This window comes from Stigmatopora nigra, chromosome 15 (genome assembly GCF_051989575.1).
Source record: "Stigmatopora nigra isolate UIUO_SnigA chromosome 15, RoL_Snig_1.1, whole genome shotgun sequence".
Classification (NCBI taxonomy): Eukaryota; Metazoa; Chordata; class Actinopteri; order Syngnathiformes; family Syngnathidae; genus Stigmatopora; species Stigmatopora nigra.
Window position 1 is genome coordinate 9,490,006 of NC_135522.1, and position 21,363 is coordinate 9,511,368.

A 21,363-nucleotide genomic window follows, 5' to 3' on the forward strand; every position below is an offset into this window, starting at 1 on the left:
TGTTGAAAATGGATGGATGAGGTTTTCCTATGTTAACATAGATGTTCTATGCCGTATATAGGCTGTGATACCTATAAAGACTAGCTTGACACAAAAATAGGCTGATAAAATCAGTTTAATGTGACATTTAGGGATGTACACTATATATTTACTATTTCTGAGATCATTTTAAAAATGTATAATACTTAGGATCAACGCAGGCTAACTTGAATTGTTATCGTAGAGTTATTTAACATCTTAGCTCATTTTTTTTAGATTTTAAACACACAGCACGACAAAAAAAATGGGATGGTTGTGCTTATCAGTGTTAACATGACTAAGAAAACAATGCACACAATCAGAGGCGGAGCTTAAGGGGTGACACCTGGGAGTGAAGGGGTTTAGGTGGCAAGGGAAGAATCTAAAACAAAGTTATGATAATGCAGAGAGCTACAGTATAGTGTTTAAGTGTTAAAATATGCCTTCCAGCACTGCATGGTTGTCCGACATCACGGGCGAGTGCTAATTAATTCGAATCACACTCAAACTTATACCTAGGGGCAATTTAGAGTGTCGTACTCGCCTACCATGCATGTTTCTGGAACGTGTGAGGAAATCGGAGTACCCGGAGAAAACCCACACAGGCCCAGTGAGAACATGCAATCTCCACACAGGAGGAGAGACCCGGATTCGGACCCAGAACCCCTGAAATGTGGAGCCGAAACACTAACCACCATTGCATTGTTTCACTTCTAGGAGCTTTATTAAATATCACATCCGATGGGGGCAAAATGAGCTACTTCTAAAAATGCAGTATAAAGGCAAACTGCAAGTTTCTGGCAAGTTGCGGTTATCCAAGTACCACAGTGGGCGTGGTCTTCTTGTGACGTCAGTGATGCTTATAAAGACTGCAGCTGTGGCGGCGTGCTTGCGCTGATGAGGCAGGCAGAGGACCGGGCGCGCGCGTTCACGGACACACTCCTCAAACAAAGAGAAGCACGCGAGGCACCCTAGCAGAGCAGAGCAAGTAGAGCATCCCACCCTTTAGTAGAAAGGCAGACAGGAACCCCCTCCATCAAATTCCCTCAGAGTCAGAAGCGATCCGATAGCAACCACCATGACAACTAACGGCGCTACCAATGGAAGCAGCGACATGCTGCAGATCCAATTCGGTCTCATCAACTGCGGCAACAAATATCTCACCGCCGAGACTTTCGGCTTCAAAATCAACGCCTCGGCCTCGAGCATGAAGAAAAAGCAGATTTGGACCCTGGAGCAGAGCGGCGATGACTCCAGCGGCAATGTGTTCCACCTCAAATCACATCTGGGCCGATACATTGGCACCGACAAGGACGGCAACGTCACCGGCGACAGCGAGACTCCAGGCCCCGAGTGCCGCTTCGTCATCACAGCGCACGATGACGGCCGCTGGTCGCTGCAGTCCGAACCTTTCGGCCGCTACCTGGGCGGAACCGAGGACCGGATCATTTGCTTCGCCCAGACCGCCTCCGTGGCGGAAAAATGGAGCGTGCACATTGCTATGCACCCGCAGGTGAACATCTTCAGCCTGACGCGTAAACGCTACGCGCACCTGAGCTCCAAGGTGGACGAAATCGCCATCGACAGGGACGTCCCGTGGGGCGTGGACTCCACCATCACACTGGTGTTCCGAGACCAGCGCTACCACCTGCAGACCTCCGATAACCGCTTCCTGGGGAACGACGGCTCGCTGGTGGCCACCACGGACAAGACCACCGGCTACACGCTGGAGTTTCGCTCCGGTAAGGTGGCCTTCAGGGACTGCGGAGGCAAGTACCTGGCGCCATCCGGGCCCTCCGGCACCATGAAGTCCGGCAAGAGTGCGCGCGTGGGCAAGGACGAGCTCTTCCAGCTGGAGCAGAGCCATCCGCAGGTGGTCCTCACCGCGGCCAACGAGAGGAACGTCTCCACCCGCCAAGGTGTGTTCTGCTTGCTTCTGTTTGCGCTTCTGTCAGAGATATGCGATGGCATGTTTGACTTTCCCATCCCCCAATATACACTCTCACACAATGGTTTGACCATCTTTGCCATTCGCATGCCATCACGCAAGTGCCCTTATTGGACACACACTTTCCAATACACTTGCATAACATAGGTGGAAAAAGCTATTCATTCAGCCACTCCGCTAAATTAAATGGTCATGTGCTCATACATAGTAAAACAATCAATGCAACAATGAGCAAGAAGCCAAAGAAAATTTGGGTCAGATTTTCAATTTGAAAGTTTTAACATTCCTCATGTCATCTGATTTTCTGAACCGCTTCATCCTCATTAGTGTCGTGGGGGGTGCTGGAGCCAATCCCAGCTGTCTCCCTCCCAGAGGCGGGGGACACCCTGAATCGTGGCCAGAGAAGGACAACCATGCACACTAACACCCATACCTATGAAAAATTTTGAGTGTCCAGTCAGCCTACCTTGCATGTTTTTGGAATGTGGTAGGAAACTGGAGTACCCAGGGGAAACCCACACAGGCGTTCATGCAAACTCCACACGGGTGGATGTGACCTGGATTTGAACAAGGACCCCAAAAAATAAAAATATGATTAACACTGTCTGCCATTGGCATGGTTAGATGTCCCTGGAAGGACTGACTGTTCATATTTCAGTGCCGTAGACGACACCAGACGTCCAATCCAATGATTGGGAATAAACATTCATTAATTTGGCCTTCCCCGTCCAAATGAAGTGGACGTCTGACACCGTCAATGGCAGTCAATCTGTTAAACACTGAAATATTAGTGGCACAGTATATAATCATATTTTAACACACTGTGCAAATGGATATGTATAATTGAGGTTACGCAACAATATTAAAGAATCTTGCTTGTCAAAAATAGAAAAGAAATCTTAAGACTGCAAAACTGATGGCAAGGGTCCTATCAACCCCCGCCTGGAGGATTTAGCATGTGGTTATCCAATTCTTAGGGAGCATTACAGTAGAAAGACCCCAACAAAGGCAACCTCTAAGCTTGCTTGTCTGTGTTCACATGTGCTGCCATTCACATGTAAACAAGGTCCCAGTGGCAAGACCTGTTTGATTTGAACATTTAAGGCCGAGTCACTAATCTTTGACAATTTTAACAGACTTTGGATGACTTGTTAAATTCAGCCCTGTTTTTGTTTCTATGCTTACCTTTAGATCAAGCAACCTTTTTATATTAACATTATTGTTGCATTGAACAAATATTATTTCAACCATATAGCCTTTGGTGAATGAGACTCACCAGTATAATCATCGTTTAAAACCTGTTATTGATCCTTGAGGCACCAAACTGACAAAATTAGCTACCACGGGGTAGATTAGCGTGTAATGTTTGTGCTTTCATGATACACTAGTTGGAAGACAAAAGCTTACCTCCTCCTTTCTTTCCTTCTCCATCAAATCGCTTGCATAATTTTGTTTGGTATTCACCTCCCCCACTCTCTTCAAGCCATTACCCCTTTCTGCTCTGCGTCAAAGGTCAATACCTGTAATAAGTACTGTTGTCATGATATCAAAATCCTCAATTCTATCAATTCTCAAAAAAAAAATACTCCACCGTTATTGATTTTACTTTTTTTTTTTAAATGTCAACAATGTTTTTTCCATTTGTAGTCATTATTTTTGATCTCCTAAAAAATAATTTTACAGGTAATGTCCCAAAAATAAGTTGTCTGAATACATTTTATCAATACTTTTCAAAACTTTGCACAACTCTAGTACCAAGACCTGCCCTAATGAACAACCCAACCGCAGTCTTAACAATATGGAGAAAACTTTAGACACTGTGGTCAAGGGGTTAGCACCCCCACCCTGCATTTCTGAAGAGGGTTCAATCCCCAATGGGTGTTGACCTTGTGTATTGTGCATTTTTCTACCTGCGCCTGTGTGGGTTTTCTCTGGCTACTCTAGGTTCCTCCCACATCCCCCCAAAATGCATACTAACCTGGTTGAATCGAATTGGCCATTAGGTATGAGTGATTATTTCTCTCATTGTTCCCTACAATTAGTCATCCAATTCAGGGAGTTCAACCAATTCAGCTTACTCCATGACCCCTACCCCACTGTTCTTTGCCCATAATTGGCAGAACCAAGCATTTGGCCCTTAAATCAACTAGAAAATAATTAGCGCTGACTTAATAGCTCTGTAAAACGCCCTAAATCTATTTTGAGTGCGTGGTCAGATGAATGCACTGCTGAGGATTCGGTGCTCCCTCGTGGTTTGTCTTTCTCTCTTCCGAAGAGATCCTTTTCTTTTTGGCCCCTATCTCTCCGTGACAGTCTGAGCCCGTGTGTTCCATCTCGCTGCTGTGTTTACTTATCAATGGATCATTTATTCCCTTTTCTCTCCGTCACCACTTTGTCTGAATTACACAAAATGGAGGCCGAAAACTGCTTTGTGCGCAAAGTAAATGGCGGCGGTCTTTGTCACTCGAACACTGATGGTAAAAACCTGAAAATTCCTTCTAATGTTCCACGATGGTACGTCTTATGATCTTGTCCTTTAATGATGATACCAAAAGGAAGACAGTGTTCACAACGCCACTTGGAGTGATCATTGTGAAGCATATTTTAACTGCAGAAATAAATGGGTTCCAGATGTTTCTGGATTTACAGCTGCTCCTGCAATTCTCTTTAGCGGACCCGGGCCAACATGGCGGTTCAAGAAGCCTGTCTAGCATTAAGTGGAAGCTAGCGGTATGATGTCAGTCCTAATGCTGCTTACTGTTTTTTCCTTTTGTCACAACACTAACATTTTCATCTTGCCATACTTAAAAATAAAAAAATAAAAATGTTTTTTGGATTTGTTGGATAGTTATTTGTTGGACGTGCCGAAGTCCAATTGGTATCTTGATGCCAGTTTCCATTAGGAATTGGTTTTTTTTTTAAATTATTTTTTTTAGTTTGATAACATGATGTATGGAAGGTGATACATAGCAGATAACAGTGTAACACAGTTCAAACACTGAAATGTTCAACTAACCAACCAACCCACCCGTAAAACGTTTTTCCAAAACAGTGAACCGATTTCATGACTCATTGCTTCAATTCTTTAGCTTAGAGTTGGAAGGAGACAGTGACCATTTGAAAGGACTTTTCTTGGACTCATGACACTGTTTGGGTGTGCTTTTCCAGGACAACTGCATATGAATGAGAAGCATCATTCTATCAGAACAAACGCTAACTTAGTTTGGGAAGCACTGCTTTAGAATAATCTCCAAAAAGCAAACCGTGCAGCATATTACTTTACATGATCCAATGCTATGATAAAGTCTACCGAGCCTTTGTGGAGATAAGTCAACCCGCTCAAGCTTGTTCTGAGTGTATGAATGTATAACAGCAGCCCATTGGTTTCCCCTAATTAGTGCTTGTAGCGATCCTAATTGCTATGAAACTACCTTCTAGTTATTTAGTTCACTCAGTGTCTTTCATTCTTGCTGAAGCGATGGTCCCTAATTTCCAAAGACAATTTACCGACTAGGACACTACATTGTGACTATGCTAGCTTTCAACTCAATGGCCTATTTAAGTGGTATGACTGAAGGCATAGGGCAATTAAGACCATTTCCTGTCCGTTGGCATGTCTTTTATCTGCTTTTACATTGACGTTTTATACCTTTTTATATGAGGGATGTCATGCATTTTATTGTGCTCCGCATTTCGCCCTATACTTAGTATATTTTCAACTCTAGCGCGATACTCTGTCGTTTTTGAGAACATTAAATATGAGCTCTCTCAGGGTTTCTCTACTGGTCATTTATAATGGGATCGGGTGCTAAACTCAACCGTAAATGATCCAAAATGAGCAGAAAGTGATACCAGAATGCCAGAAGAATGCTAGTGCGTAAACAAATAACTGTACCCAGACAATAATCAGATATTACATCTGGACACATTTCAGTATTACTACATTGGTACTTTTTAAAATCCTTATTGTGACCAAAGTGACTTGAGTCACTTCAGTTTCTAAGAAAACTGAACAATACATTCATATTTGTTTGGTGGTATATCCTTATTACTATTTAGGTTTAATGAGGAGTCAAATCTGGCCTGTTACTTTGTGACTAACATTTGATGTCCTCAATTGATGTTGTCCAGAAGGACAGTCCTTCCGGTTTTGCATGCAACAAGATCTTAACACTGCCATAATTCATTTGACATGGTTTTATTGCAGGAGGCAGCTCGCATTGTGCTTCATGTTTTCTCCATCTCGTGACATGGTTACTTCTTTTGTTGCTCACAAATTCAGGACTCATATCACATCATGTTGTCTTTACTGTCAATCTTTCTGTTTTTGCCAAATGTGTCTGACACCAATTCTGTGTCCTTCACCTCCCCCGGCTGGCAGGAAATGAAACATGACACACATGATGTCCTGTGCTCACGCCAAGAGGAAAAGAGGGCATGTGATTGCTGTTATCATTTGGTTGTGTTCACTTGCTGCTGCAGAACTTGTAAACTGATATATTTAACTTTCACTGGAATTGATGTCAGACTAATTATTTGGTTCTTTTAATCATTCTGCTGTGAAGTTAGTCCTAGCATGAACATTAGTTCACTCGGTGTAAGACCTCGCACTTCAAATCGATTGGGCATATATCGCAAACAATGGCAGCCAATAAGAAAAAGACCATTTCATTATTGGGGCGAATACTGCATATGACAATATAAATCACCAAAACCACACTCTTTATCAACATTTTATGTGGCCATTGTCAATATCGCCATAAACAGATGTGTCCTTTTAAAATTTAGGCCAGCAGCTGAATGAGCATTTTTTTTTTAATTGACATTTTCAATTTTGAAATAGATCGGTTCCAGAATTTGTCCTGTCTTGCTACATTTTGTGATTCCGTATTAATTGGGTCACACTGTGTTCCTATCTCTTAGCTCTTATCTCAATATGACTATACATTTCCAAAAATGATGTATGAAACGTTGTCAACATTTTAACACCATCAACAAATTGGTTTTATCCAATGAGATGACCCCCAATTTGCACTGACTACATTTTGAGGTTTTGTACCCCATTATTATTATTGCCAATCGCCCTGTGTACCTATCTACACTCGCTAATTAATTAATTAGCTCCCCATGCCAATTTTTGGTTCGTTTTATATGTAAAATAATTGAAACTATCAACACATAACTGGCAGAGACAACACAATTTGTCCCAATATATTATGCTTAAATACTCAAAAGCATTAGTCATTACATTTTTGAGCTAAAATATTTAAGATACTACACTGCTCATGTTTACACTACATAGTTTTGGGTTGCAGCACTACTACTACCAATACACTAAACGTTTGTGGCAAATAATTTTAGTGTCAATCCCAAAATAGAGTGAAATGAAGCTGTAATAACTACATATGTAATATGGTATAAAATGGTCCATATTGTGATAGATTTGAGACCATCGGCACTATTGAGGCTATTGGCATGTGTAGACAGCAAGAGAGAAGCTCTGTAATATGTACTTCATTATAGGTTTGCCTTCTTGTGTGCATCTTTACACTCGGCATGAGTGAAAAATCAATTTCATTGTGACCTCACCATTTAATACAGGAAAGGTGTGAGTATCTATGTAGTGCGGGTATGTTTCCTGCAGCTGAGGCAGGGCTGCTTGGAGTGACCGTCCATCTAAATCTGAACAAAGGCTGACAATCTGGTGGTTCCCTGTTTGTGCCCCAGCTGTCCGCCTCTTCAGTCAGTTCTGCTGAACAATAGGAGACACACACGACTACATACGCACACACACACACACCAGCGATTTAACTGGGTTCAACCGCATCACAAGAGACTGCTGGTGCTGGCCCACTTTAATTCGTTCAATGCCATCGACTGTGATAGACATCAAGATCATGATCGCAGCCAGGCCTTTCAGTAAAAATAGATTTGATGTCAACAATGAGTTGTGGTTGTGGTGAATTTTGTATGTGCTTACCTTTTTGTGGTGTGTAAATCTGCTCCAGTTTCTGCGACAATGCATTAAACAAATCAGCATCCACTTATCTGGATTATACACACACACTTTAATAGTATTTTTAGTTGATGGCTTTGTTCCTATCGACGTCATTATAATGTTTTGTCTATTTCATGTGTTGTGTATTTGTCTTGAGATGTAAGCGCTTTTTTCCAGGCTTCTAGAAATTTGTGTTTGAAGAGACAATTTCCTCAGACCCAAACAGGCTTTTACTTCTGTGTTGGGTCACAAAAATCAAAATGTTGTTGAAGAAAAATTGTGTCGTTTTGGGCAACTTTATTTGCGATCAATGGAGAATTGAGATATGCTTTTATGCATCTATCTAAAAAAGAATCGTGGTAATAGAGATTGTGATTTTATCTTGGCGGAAAAAGAAGAATTGTTATATAATGATATTTTTGTCATATAGCCCACCCTACTTCCTCGTTAAATCTGGGTACTTTCAGGTCACCTACTGTTGATTTGGGGTCACTTCTGGTACAATAGGAGTAATTCCACGGTCATTTCTGTACAATTTGGATAATTTCCTGTTGATTTTAGGGTATTTATGGGCGATCACCTATATTGTTTTTGCGCCCTGTTAATTTTGGGGCAATTCAATTGTATTTTTTTGTCAAAAATAATGAACACAAATGGGCAACCTTCCCAAGTATGGATAGTTAAAACTTTTAAAAATATGAAAATATTAAATGCTAGTACAGTGACAGATACAATGTATAATTTGGAGCACATCACTATTTGACTTGAAGCTTCAAATCCTTCAAGGTTTATGTTCTCAAATATTCTCTTAGCCCAGTTGCCCTACAAATTTATGGCATACAATCACTTGTTCCTACTGCCCGTGCAAAAAAGGCAGCAAAAATTGCAAAAGAAATCTGAAAAATCCCTACATAAAAGAACGTAATTATCTGTTGTTTCTGGTGAATAAAACTTCAACCCTACCTACAATAACCAAAATGCTAGATTTGCCTCTGCCTCCTAAATTATGTAATCCATTTTGAAAGTAAACAATTACTGCTTAAATATTGTGTTTTTAAAGGCAAGGAATAAAAGAGTGCATATCAATCACATTTCTTGTTCGTTGCACCCTCCAAAAAATAAATAAAATTCCAAAACTCGAGCCCTCTGCAGGCATATTAAGTTTCTGTAGATATACAGGATACATACTACATGCACACCAGCGCGTACATGCACACACACATGCACACACAGGCAATTGAGAGGAAAAACACAAGACCTTAATAGAAACCACATGCTCGGAATACTGCAACTAGCATGGCTTGAAAGAAGAAAAGAGGGATAAGGAATAGGAGTCAAATTCCACATTTTAGTCAAGACATTTTATCCTTGCAGTTTTTGTTCAGCCCATCACTTTATTAGCACAGTAGCAAAAGACATTTTTAAATAGGAATAGGTCAGGAGAGTGTGTTTAAACCATCTTTCGACACTACAAAGCACAAGATTTGTGATTTGTTGAGTACAAATTGCAATGCTTTGATTAAAAAGCTATGCTACTGCACACTTTCGCCTTTGATGGAGATTAGTTTGAAGAGTAGGGCAGGCAAGGCAAGAAAATAAAGGCCAATTTTTGACCGTGATTTAAAGCAACCACATTGCAGCTGCTTCATTACAAGATGAAAAGATAGAAAGGCAACAAAAAATAATTATAAAAAGCAGCCAAGGCTTTTGTAGCTTGATATAATTGGTATTGACGTTCTCTATACTACTTTCAGCAAAATTTTTATTCAATTTTAAGCTCATCTGACTGCTAATTGGTAATGTGACTGAATTCTCAATAATTGTTTAAAGCTATTTACAACATAGATTGGATTGAATTGGATAACTTTATTCATCCCGTATTCGGGAAATTTCATTGTGACAGTAGCAAGAGGGTGATTAGCACATAGTTAAATGTTCTTTATCTACTATAAGTTAAGCTGTAGAGTGACTTGTATATGCCAAAAGTGAAACAAACATTAATTCAAGTTGCTGCTATTATACTACTTTGCAATAGTGGTCCTGCAATAAGGGAGGGGCGTTTGGGATCTATCACAAAATGAGCCATTTTTACATTAATAACTAAAGGCCGAGTGTTTAGTGTGTCAGCTTCACAGCTAAGTCCTCACTGGGTGGAGTTTGCATGATCTCCACGCGAGTGTGTGGGTTTTCTGCGGCTATGCAGGTTTCCTCCCACATCCCAAAAGCATGCAAGACAGGCTGGTTGAACACTAAATTGCCTCTAGGTATGGGTGTGAGCACTAATGAACCCAACCATAGGTCTTTTATTTTTATTATTGTCTTACTTAATGTCTTAAGATTTTCTCTTTAAGGAGACACATCAATATGACAAATAAAAGTCACTGACTTTCAGCCTGTATGAATTCTAACAATTCTGCTAGTGTCATAAACGGGAGAAAAAACCTAAGTACTATGTTTGGTTTTCAAGGAAAAACTGAGTAGGAGGTTTCTGGTCATAAACAGTGAAAGGTCACCTGTACAATGCAGTCATTGTTTTTCAGCTACTATATTTTGCACTAGCTAGTGGAATAATCCGTTTCAATATAGCAAATGGTGGATTTCCAAAAACACAAGAAACATTAAAAAAATGAGCCCGGAGCATCTAAGAGTGTGTCATGCATACTGAACAAGATCACATGATTACATTTACTTACTTAAATACCCATGTTTCTCTGTATACATTTCCACAACAGGCCAATACATTCTATGTTTCCATTTCAATCCGGACCCCTGGCTAATGCTCAACTATGACCTCATAATACACAATAGCATGTATTGTGCTCTATGAACTGCATGTCTATGTATGTGTGTACAGTTGTGTATAGTTTCTGCTAGACTGACATTGTCTACTTCTCTGTAGCTCATTGTGAGACTGATGTGATGTTAATGAGGTCAGAATCTGTGTGTGTGTGTGCTTTCTTCTATCCTTTCCTAATCCAAATGGTCTGTTGCTCATTTAAGATGTCTGATCTACTTGACAGACTAGATGATTTGCATGTATGTATCTGGATTCTCTCCCCCTTAACCGTATATACCATATTTATCTGCAGGTATGGACCTGTCAGCCAATCAGGACGAAGAAGGCGACCAAGAGGTCTTCCAAGTGGAGATCTGCCGCGAGAACAGGAAGTGTGCATTCCGCACCGCCGCTGGGAAATACTGGACGCTCACTGCCAATGGAGGCCTGCAGTGCACCGCCTCCACAAAGTAAGTATCCCGCCTTAGTTTAGTTACCATAACACCTATAAGTATAAATTCATTTGTTTGTTTTTGCATGACTAGAAGTCACCAGAAATGTAGTTGACATGATATCAATTTCATGTTGTTACTACTCTTGAGTGTAATGGAGGATATTTTTGAACTCATTGGATGCAATTGATAGTGCCAAACCTGCCCCTCAGTCAAAATGAATTGGACTTTTAGCACCCAAAATGAGCATTCCCAGCCAGTCAAAGGAATTATTGTTGTCAAGGGCAAGCAATGTGTTAATTTCGGGTCGCTTCCTTGTTAATTGTAATGATTACGGGCCATTTCTAGTACAATTTATATCAGTTCCTGTCACTTTTAAGTCGCTTCCTCATGGTTTTATGTTTTGGAGCATTCCCGGCTAATTTCTTGCACATTTTGGGTTAAAGGGGTTAGTTTTTTTTTTTTTTTAGAAAGTGTTTTTATTTTTTTATGGTATCGAAGATGGTATTCAGTATCATATCGAGTTGAATGTTTTTGAATTCTGACGAGAGAATTTTGTAGTTTTCCTGGTTATATGAAATACTTGGATGTCGGGGCAGGGGTCTAGCCATTGGCATGGTGACAGGAACTGAATGCATTAATGTGCAGCCTCTATTTCTGCAAAGTGATTTTCTCCCATGCTTAGTCAAGTGTTTGAGCAAAACCTGTGACCTTAATCCCTTGTTTCTTTTGGGGTTCTAGATAGTCACAACTGATCGGATTGCATTAAAAACAATCTGTGAATCAAAATCACCCGAAATCAGGAGGGACTGCTGTCAGATATAAAGAACTGTTGGGAAAGTAGTACACTAAAATGCTTGTATGTGATAACTGGATCTTCCGCACTCTAAGGCGCAACTATAAGATTTAAACTTTTTAGAAAGTTGCCACTACGCCTATGGATCAATATTGGTTAATCAATATATGAAATTCCCTTTAGCACAGCTCCATCAAGTTGATGTATAACAGAACTCCCCTCCTACTACTACTACCACTACTACATTGCATCTTATAATCTGGTTTGTCTATATATGGTTTACATTTTATTTGTTTTCTGCCTGTGTTTTCATTCAAATTTCAGCATATTTGTTCATATGGATGTACATGGAATGCCACGATAATTATTGATGGAGAAGAAAAGTCAGATTGTATCAGTAAAGACTAGTAGCATTATTCTAAAACACTGCCTGTAGTGTTAGTTAACGTTTTATGATGGCAATTAAATGTTCCAGTTTGACTGAAAGGAGTCCTTCTACAAATTATTTCTTAGGTTTGGAGTTACAAAAATAAAGCCTTCCAGAACAGTTTGACTCCAGAGGTCACCTGACCTCAATCACTTATCTCAAATGTGTCAGCTCGTGATAAGAACCTCATTTTCCCGCATTCCATCACTGCTCACTGGGTGTTCGGTTCTTTCGACACCTTAAAATGACATTTAATTTCCTTACTTGGTTTGAAACTTCAGAAGCAAACGCAACTCAAGATTGCAATGAAGTACAGGTATGCTATGTATATGAGAAATCCACACTAAAATGGATAATCTTGGGTTAAGATTTTGAAAAAATGGTTAAGACTTTTAAATCCAGCAGTTTCTCATTTCAAGCAGTTTGGTAACAGCTGAGTTTGTTTACACTTGCCACTTCAATGTGTGCGCATCCTACCTTTCTCATTACACCCGCCTTTTGAATTTGTCTGTCTGCAGGTCAGCTAATTGCTACTTTGACATCGAGTGGCGTGGGAAGAGGCTGACTCTGCGCGCTGCCAACGGAAAATATGTCGCTGCCAAGAAAAATGGACAGCTAGCAGCCACCATCGACTCTGCTGGTAAATACTGTTGTTGAAAAGTATTGATACTGAAATATTGTCTGGATATGATACTACATTGCAAAAGTATATTCTGTTTTTTTTTTTTTTGCACAGGTCACCAAAAAATTGTTGCCATGGGGTAAATTTGATTAAGCGCATCTTTTGAGGGCAATGAAGGGTATTTACCGTATTTTCACGACTATAAGGCACACTTAAAATTCTTAAATTTTCTCCAAAATAGACAGTGCGCCTTGTATATGGAAAAAACAGAAAACCAAAAACGTAACACCACCACTGTCGGATATTAAAAAAACACAAATGCCTGAACTGAAACATTACTGTTAAATATGCAGATGCCATCTTAGTTTACAAAATCTTCCATCATATAGCTCCTCCCCCACTGCAAGATTTTATACAAAAAAATCCAAAACATCAACAATGGCTGGCTCTAGAGGTGACTGTGTAGTGAGTGCTTCATACCTGGAAGTCAATAGCAATTACCGTATTTTCATGACTATAAGGCGCACTTAAAAGTCTTAATTTTTCTCGAACTCAACAAGAAAATAGTTGTCAGATAAATAAAGCGTTTCAACATGCAAATGTTGTCGCAGTCCCGAAATAAACGCTGCCTGGAATATTGAATGCCAGATGTGTCACTGTTTGATTTTTGCAGCAACGTTGGCTATTATTAGAAGCGGACATTTTATGCTTGAATGGCTAGGATCAGAACTATGCCATAAATATCTTTCTAGGACGTAATTTAGGGTTGTTAAAAGTATTGATACTCACTTGCCTCCCCATGTGGGCAGGTGGGGTTCGAATCCTGGTCGGGAAACATTTTTCCTTAGTTGTTTCTATATATTTGTAGTGGAGACCTTCCAATAATGACCAGGTGAATTGTGGCCAATTTGTAGCGTAGCAGTTAACTCACTTGTCTCCCATGTGGGCAGGTGGGGTTTGAATCCCACTGTCATTTGACTGATTACTAAACTATGTAGTTCATTAAATGGAATAACTTTTTTAAATTAAAATAAAGACTTAGTCATTTTTTTCAGCAAAACAATTATTCAACAACATACAGTCGATAACTGGCGACACCGGGATTTGAACCCTCGCCTCCCACATGGTAGGCAGGTGACTAACCCACTACAGTGACTACACCATGAGGCGACCCACCTATACATGGTCATTTTGTGCTTTTATTTAAGGAAAGACTGAATGACTTAAGTCTTTTTTAATGGCAAAATGGTTCATCGTCCTCCATTTTATTGTGAAAACGGTAACAACTTGTTCTCGTGCGTTAAAAAAAAAAGAAGATAAACAATCATTTAACCTTTTAGGAGAGTCCGAGGAGTTCCTCATGAAGCTGATCAACCGCCCCATCATTGTACTGCGTGGCGACCACGGCTTCATCGGCTGTAGGAAGGTGACCGGAACCTTGGATTCCAATCGTTCCTCCTATGATTACTTCACCCTGGAATTCAGAGATGGTGCCTACAGCCTCCAAGGTCAGTGAAGGTCACGTTGACACCCATGCATGCATGCTGAACTAATTTACTGTAACATACCATTAAGATGGCAGAGACACATTGTAGTCAGAGCACTTGCAGGCATGAGAGGGATTAAGTCTTTTGTTCCTGGATTGACAAAACAGAGGGATTTGATTTGCTAAATTATCTCCAGCAAAAAGGTGGAGGATTTTTGCTTTGTTGGTAGGATTATGCAAAAATGCTGTCATTTATTGAGGGGGAGAAGCTAAGGATATAGAAGAATCTAATCTACTTTATAGTGCGGCTACGTTTTTCTTCATAATTCAATGGGTTTCCCTACAAAGTTAAAGAAATTATGCATGGAAGTGAGAAAGGCATTGGGCGTAATGCAATGACACTGATTTAAGCAAATTTTCGCACCATTTCACGTCACACATTTCAGTGATGAGGAAGCATTCACTCAAATATTTTGTCCCTTTTTTCCTCGACATCCTCAACAATCAACCAACAAAAGTCTAAATAAAGAGACCGGAGAAACAACATAGGAGAATAGTCAAATATTAAAGGATTCAAAGCTTAGAATTAAGTCTTGTTGTTACATTACGAGAAAAAGAGTAATACAGTGAAGTAGTGAAGATGCGATAATCAAAGGATTACAGTACTACCACCTTTAAATTTGACTGTTTAAACCACTATCACTATTTTTTTTTTTTTATTTGAGTGAGTGGAAGCATTTTGATTCATCCTCTCATTATGAATTAGAAGCATGTGTGCATTGTGGCATCTCTCCTGTTTGCAGACTCCACCGGCAAGTATTGGATGATCGGGAACGAGCAGGCGGTGATTAGCAGCAGCGACACACCCGTCGACTTCCTCTTCGAGTTTTGCGACTACAACAAGCTTGCCATCCGCCACGCCGGCGACGGCAAATATCTCCGCGGCGACCACGCTGGCGTGCTGAAGGCCAACGCGGATGACCTGGAGACCGCCACACAGTGGGAGTATTAAAGGGGGTGGGGCAGTCAGTCACTGCGACACGGCACCCACCCGGCCATATTGTCTACTCAACCCACCCACCCGTCCGTCCGTCCTCATATACGACGTCTTGTATGACTTTATATCGTGAACTGCACAGAAAAAAAGAGGAAGCATGGAATTGGAAAAGGAAGGTAATTCCGCCTCCATGTCCTTCCTTTCTTATCCCTTCCTTTCCTAGCTGCCCACCTCTGTTGCCATAGTTACCACGGGGCTGTGCACACTTTCTCTTGCTCCTACTCTGGTTTGCTGCTCCCCAATCATTGCTCATTCCTTCCTTGCCTTGGAACCGACCGATCTTTCTACTTGTCTGTTGTATATTGATGTTCTTCTCCCCAAAATCACCCTGGAAAATAGATCTGCGTTCAAAAACCAAAGGTCTGCTATAGTGTCTCAAGTAGAAACAGATTTGTTAGCCTGGAAAGTTCCATCAAAGCCAGACCGGATATATTACGTGTTTTCCCCGGGCCTGTCGATTGATGTATTGGCCTACACCTTAATATGAAATGTTCCCTTGTGAACTATCTTCCTGTGTTATCCTCAAGCTGTGTTCCCATTGGCCAGTGGGGAGTCTTGATTGTTCGGGTCAAAAACAGGATGTAGGAAATAAATGTCCCTCTTTATTGTCCCCAGATCAGTTGAAAAAGAATAGCAAAAACACTGAATGCATCTCACCGATAATAACGCAACAGGAACGCAAGATTTTTGGGCTTGGAGGGATGTATATGTTAAAGTCAAAGGCACAGACATTATCATGGCTATAGTAGGGAAGCCCCGAAATGAATATGTGAAAGCTGCTTTATAGATCAGATGAGCACAACACGAGTGTAAACATATAAACTGGATTCAACCATTGCGTTGTCTCGCACAAAAACCGATAGAACTGGATCGTGGTGCTACTAACTAATGTGTGTGCTGATATTATAGATTTAGATTTTTTCCTTTCTAGCCAAACCCAGTGAAGCATCTCATCCTTCACAAAGCACTCGAGAGTGTCGTCATCTACCAGATCTGCTGCTTGCGTTCTTTTTTTTAATTTTTAATTCAACTTTGACCTGCGTCACACCTGCCTTTTTTAAATAACTCACTAGATGCCACTGAGTGACAAATGTCCAATCCAATTTGAAGTGGAAGGCTGGCAGCGAACGTATTTGTTAATTCCTTCCAAATTTAAATGGATTGGATGTTTACTAGTGAATAACTAACTTCCCCCCCTTACTTTCTTTTAAGTAAAGAGTTGCACAAATCAAATGGTGCACTTATCTTCAAAGATGTCTCCATGGTAACCAAGGCTAAGACAAACGGATGTGAAATGGCAAATATGTGGTAATGACTGTGCCTTACGCTTATGTTTTGGGCAGTAGGAAATTAGAGGGTTAAAAAAAAAGTCCACATTTTTTGCTTTGTATAACTGGAACTTCCTTTTGTATAATTTTTGTATAATTTGTTTGATATTGTGGATTCATCTCTTGTGCCATTGGTTCATCTGGAAAAACAACAGCCAATAAAACTGGGATTTGGAACGGTTTGTGCTTTGTTGATATAAGAATATGATAGTATACATGCATGCACACATTTTAAAATGAAGTTTAATTACTAAAATAAGTGGAGAAAAGGGGCCTAAACTTAAATTGTAGACAGTGTGTTCAACCTGGCATTAAACTAACACATTTGTTGGCCTTTTGGCTCAATTGATTCCTAAAAAATATCCCGGTAGTGTCATAAAATAGACCTCCCAATTCAATATCCATGATTTGAAGATGATGTAGATTAGTAGTGATTTTTGTGGTCTTGATGCTATAAAACAGTATGTGTATACTACAATGAAACTCTACTGCATCTTCAAAAACAAAGAGGGATGCTATAGTATCTATTTGAATAAATTAACTATAGTAGAGTTCATCCGTTCATTCATTTCTGTAACACTTTATCCTTGATATAATTGATGATTTATCATTATTATTTTTTAATGTATCGCAGCTGGAGCTGCAGTAAAGGTTTTATAGCCATAAAATAATTATTGAAGGTTGGATTAATTCAGACGTTGCTGACATTGCTACTTAATTAAAAGCTGAAAGTGTAAAGTCACAACTCAGATTGTTGTTGTTGTTCTTCTTATGGACACTAACTTTAAAGTCCTACTCTTCTGTCATTCAGGTAAGGATTTTTTTTTAAATTATTTGTGTCATGGGTGATAAATTAACTGTGGAGTTATTATGCTTGGTTCCCAGTTAACCAGTCAAGGAAATGTGTACGTAGCCTTCAGCCTGTTAGTGTACTTGGGCATACTCCCGCTTGTTCTGCCTTGTGATGAAACATGAATCCAGGGCTCAAAAGTTATGATGATAATGTAATGTTGGAGCCTTCAGAGCCAGATCTCAAACCCATTACGCTCACTTCAGCTTGTGAGACCCCTAAGGGACACCTCAACAAGGCAAAACAAACATACACCCTCCCCTGCCCCTTGCTTCCTGCTTTTGCAACCACCCTTGACCAATAATACCCCCCCCCACCCCTATCAATCGACACTCGGCACAACATGCCACACTCTATGGCTGTGCCCCTCCCTCTTTGGTGCAACTCTGCCTGAAAAGATGAGTCACTCAAAATATGACCCAGATCCCAGAAATTGGAGCAATGGTTTACGGGCAAAGCGTCACAAGTGAAGCATAGTCGGCTCTCCGCATTTCATTATTTTTCTTCCCTACAGCAAAAGCTGGGGGGAGGGGACGACAGGGTGGCTGTGTGTGCGAAATGGCTGCCGTCTCTAACCCCCCCTTTGGCAGAACTCATCTCCTGTCACTATGGCAACCTTTGCTTGAACGAGGCAACGGTTTGAAGTGAAAACCGAGCAAGCTGGGTGTCCGAATAGTCATCAACCACAATACAGATGGACACAGGATTAGATGTCTCTGTGTGTGTATTTTGTCTTTAGATGTTTGTGTAGCTCATGCCTCTACCTTCTTAGCTGTGTGGACAATTTTGGATAGGGTAAGCTCAGCCCTTCACCCCACTACAAAGTATTTTTTGTGCCTACACAATAGGGTTGCCAACATTATTCATTTTTGAGATTGCTTCATTACAGAAATTTCAGAATCAAACCAAATTATCAATATCAGTGGTGGGCCGTGCACGTAGCACGTTCTAAAACACTGCGCCCCAAGCAGATAATACAAGGCCGTACCAAACCACCAGACGGGCCGGATCCGGCCCGCGGGCCGTATGTTTGACACCACTGGTCTAGAAGTAAAAAAACAAACACGAGAGTGCATGTCATCACAATGTTCATAATGTGCAATACTACTGTATTTTAGAGGATTAAAGCCCATCCAAAAAGTATTTACAGCTTCCCCCAACAGACGTTATGATGAATGTTACAATGTATTTTTTTAAGTATGAAAGCCCAATCAACACGTATCTACAGCCGCCCTCGCCCCACCCATTGACTAATGCATGTTATTATGAAAACAATTTATTTTTCTTTTAAGTATTAAAGTCCAATCAAAAAGCATTTACAGCCCCTCCACACAAACATATACTGACTAATGCACGTTATTATGAAGAAAAAAAATATTTTTTATGTGTCCCTTTTTTAATGGGCGGGGCCGACCCGAGAGTTCAAAAAGCCGACGTCAAACCCGGAACTAGCTGATGAGCCAGGAGGCAGAAATGCTGTCAGAGCATTGCAGAGCTGCTCAAAAGTGACGATTTGCCGACGAAATCCTGCCAAACTTCTCACAGAACAATGCTGCACATTTGGTACGTTGTCATTTGGGGATTTTGAATCCCCAGTTCTCGTCTTAAGAGTGATTTTTGACGCGATGTAGCCCCATGTGTACGCAGACAGCAAAATGTTTGCAAACAAATTGGCTACATTGCGTCACCGATCGCTCCTTGTTTAAAAAGAAATCATTCCTTTGTGTGTTTCAGTCACTCAGCGAGCACAGACTGCTGGGAAACATCAAGAATGTGGACAAAACGACCAGAAAGGAGCAGCGTGTTGACGCCATAACAAAGTGAGTCATTTTTAAATAGTTCTGGTTGTCTCTATCCCGTGTAATATGTAAATGCTGGCGTTCATGGCTTTGCGCAATTGGCTCGATTTTCATCATGATACATTACATTTTTTTTAATAACAAAAAACTGATTAGTCACCCATACAAATGTCATTAGTGGATGTGTAAGGAATCAACAGTAATCCCTCAAATATCGCGGTAATGTAGACCAGACATGGCTATGATAAATGATAAACTGTAAAGTAGGCTCATCCCTATTGAAGTAAATAAAAATGAAAATACTGTAATGCTGAGTGAAGGAGTAGCTTCCGCTTGAGTTTTTAATGTGGCTTTTCACAAATATAATCTGCCATGTAGTGGAACTGCACATAAATTATAAACTTTCACCCCCTTAACTTTTTTTTTAAATACCTCAGGGCTTGGACCTTTTTCATATTAGTTTTAAATGTGGTTTTGACAAAATAGATTTATTTAACAATAGTGCAGGTGTCATTTTTGACTCATTTAAACATAATGAGAAAAACAGAAGCTCTTTGTATATTCATTCTAAAAAAAGTAATGGATTTGAAATAATTGACTGAAAACTTGAGGCAGAAGTAGGATTTATTTTAACCTTGTAGGCCCCTGTCCAGTGTTTTCAAATTTTCCACCACATGATCCTGATATATTTTTGTGGAGGAAAACAGACTGATCGTTTTTAGTCGCTACAGCAGACTGTCTAATATTGCTTTATAGAAAAAAGCTAAATGTCCGAGGTAGTTTTGTCAAATTTTGATGTTAGTCTGTACTTTAATCTATTGTGCCTTCACTCCTTTTTTTGGTTTCCTGCCTATGTACAAATTGGCTCAGGCACAGGGCAGAACCAATTGGAGTTTTTTTCATTTAACTTTATGTATTGACCCCCCTTTTTTGTTTTCCAGAATCCACCCAAGGGGGAGCTGCTTTCCTGCCTTTATACAAATAGGCTCTGGCACTGCCCCTTTTTTGTTTTACAGAAATTCTGAAAAACAAAAGGGGTAAATAAAAAACATTTCCAAGGTCCTACCTTTTATTTTGAAAATAAACTTGTAGATTTGTTCTGCCTGAGCATATCTGAGTTTTTTCAAAATAAAAGGTAAGCACTTGCAAATGTTATTTTTTACTTAACTCCACCCAATCTACAAAGTTTTTCAAAATAAAAGGTAAGCACTTGCTTTTTAAACTTTGTACCTTAACACTTTTTTTTTTGTTTTCCAGAATTCCACAATGGGACCTGATTTCTGTCTATGAACAGATAGGCTCAGACACCTTAATTTTTCAAAATAAAAGGTAAGCTATTCTCAATGGTTTTTTATTTAACTCTGTGTACTGACTCCTTTTTTTTGTTTTCCAGAATTCCACCAGGGGGTGGAGGAGATTCGATTTTTTTACGATGCTGGAGCACCAACGGGAACCAAGCTATGAAGTTTTTCAAAATAAAAGGTGAGCCCTTCTCAATGGTTTTTTATTTAACTCTGTGTACTGACTCCTTTTTTTTTGTTTTCCAGAATTCCACCAGGGGGTGGAGAAGATTTGATTTTTTACGATGCTGTAACACCAGCGGGAACCTATCTACAAACTTTTTCAAAATAAAAGCTGATTTCCTGTTTTACCAGATTTCCTGCTGGTGACTAGAGGAATTACTTCATCTTATTCAAGTTTTTCAAAATAAAAGCTTTGAAATGTATAAATTTGTTGGTCTTTATCTAACAAAAAATGCAAGTCACAGTCAGAGTTAAATTCTTTTTATTTACAAGTAAACATTTG

The 21,363-nt window shown here is 40.0% G+C and overlaps 1 protein-coding gene and 1 long non-coding RNA gene across 2 annotated transcripts; both read left to right on the forward strand.

Moving 5' to 3' along the window:
• Positions 1 to 893: 893 nt before the first annotated feature.
• On the forward strand, positions 894 to 17,090 carry fscn1a (fascin actin-bundling protein 1a). The gene is made up of 5 exons (XM_077734654.1): positions 894 to 1,937; positions 11,054 to 11,210; positions 12,934 to 13,055; positions 14,378 to 14,545; positions 15,327 to 17,090. Exons 1-5 carry the CDS (start codon positions 1,097 to 1,099, stop codon positions 15,533 to 15,535), a joined length of 1,497 nt encoding a protein of 498 aa, XP_077590780.1. The 5' UTR covers positions 894 to 1,096; the 3' UTR covers positions 15,536 to 17,090.
• A 2,097-nt stretch (positions 17,091 to 19,187) lies between these two features.
• LOC144208770 (uncharacterized) lies at positions 19,188 to 21,287 on the forward strand. The gene is made up of 6 exons (XR_013328919.1): positions 19,188 to 19,321; positions 19,493 to 19,578; positions 20,499 to 20,759; positions 20,815 to 20,886; positions 20,951 to 21,039; positions 21,105 to 21,287. It is a non-coding gene; the product is annotated as an uncharacterized LOC144208770 (long non-coding RNA).
• Positions 21,288 to 21,363: the final 76 nt, after the last annotated feature.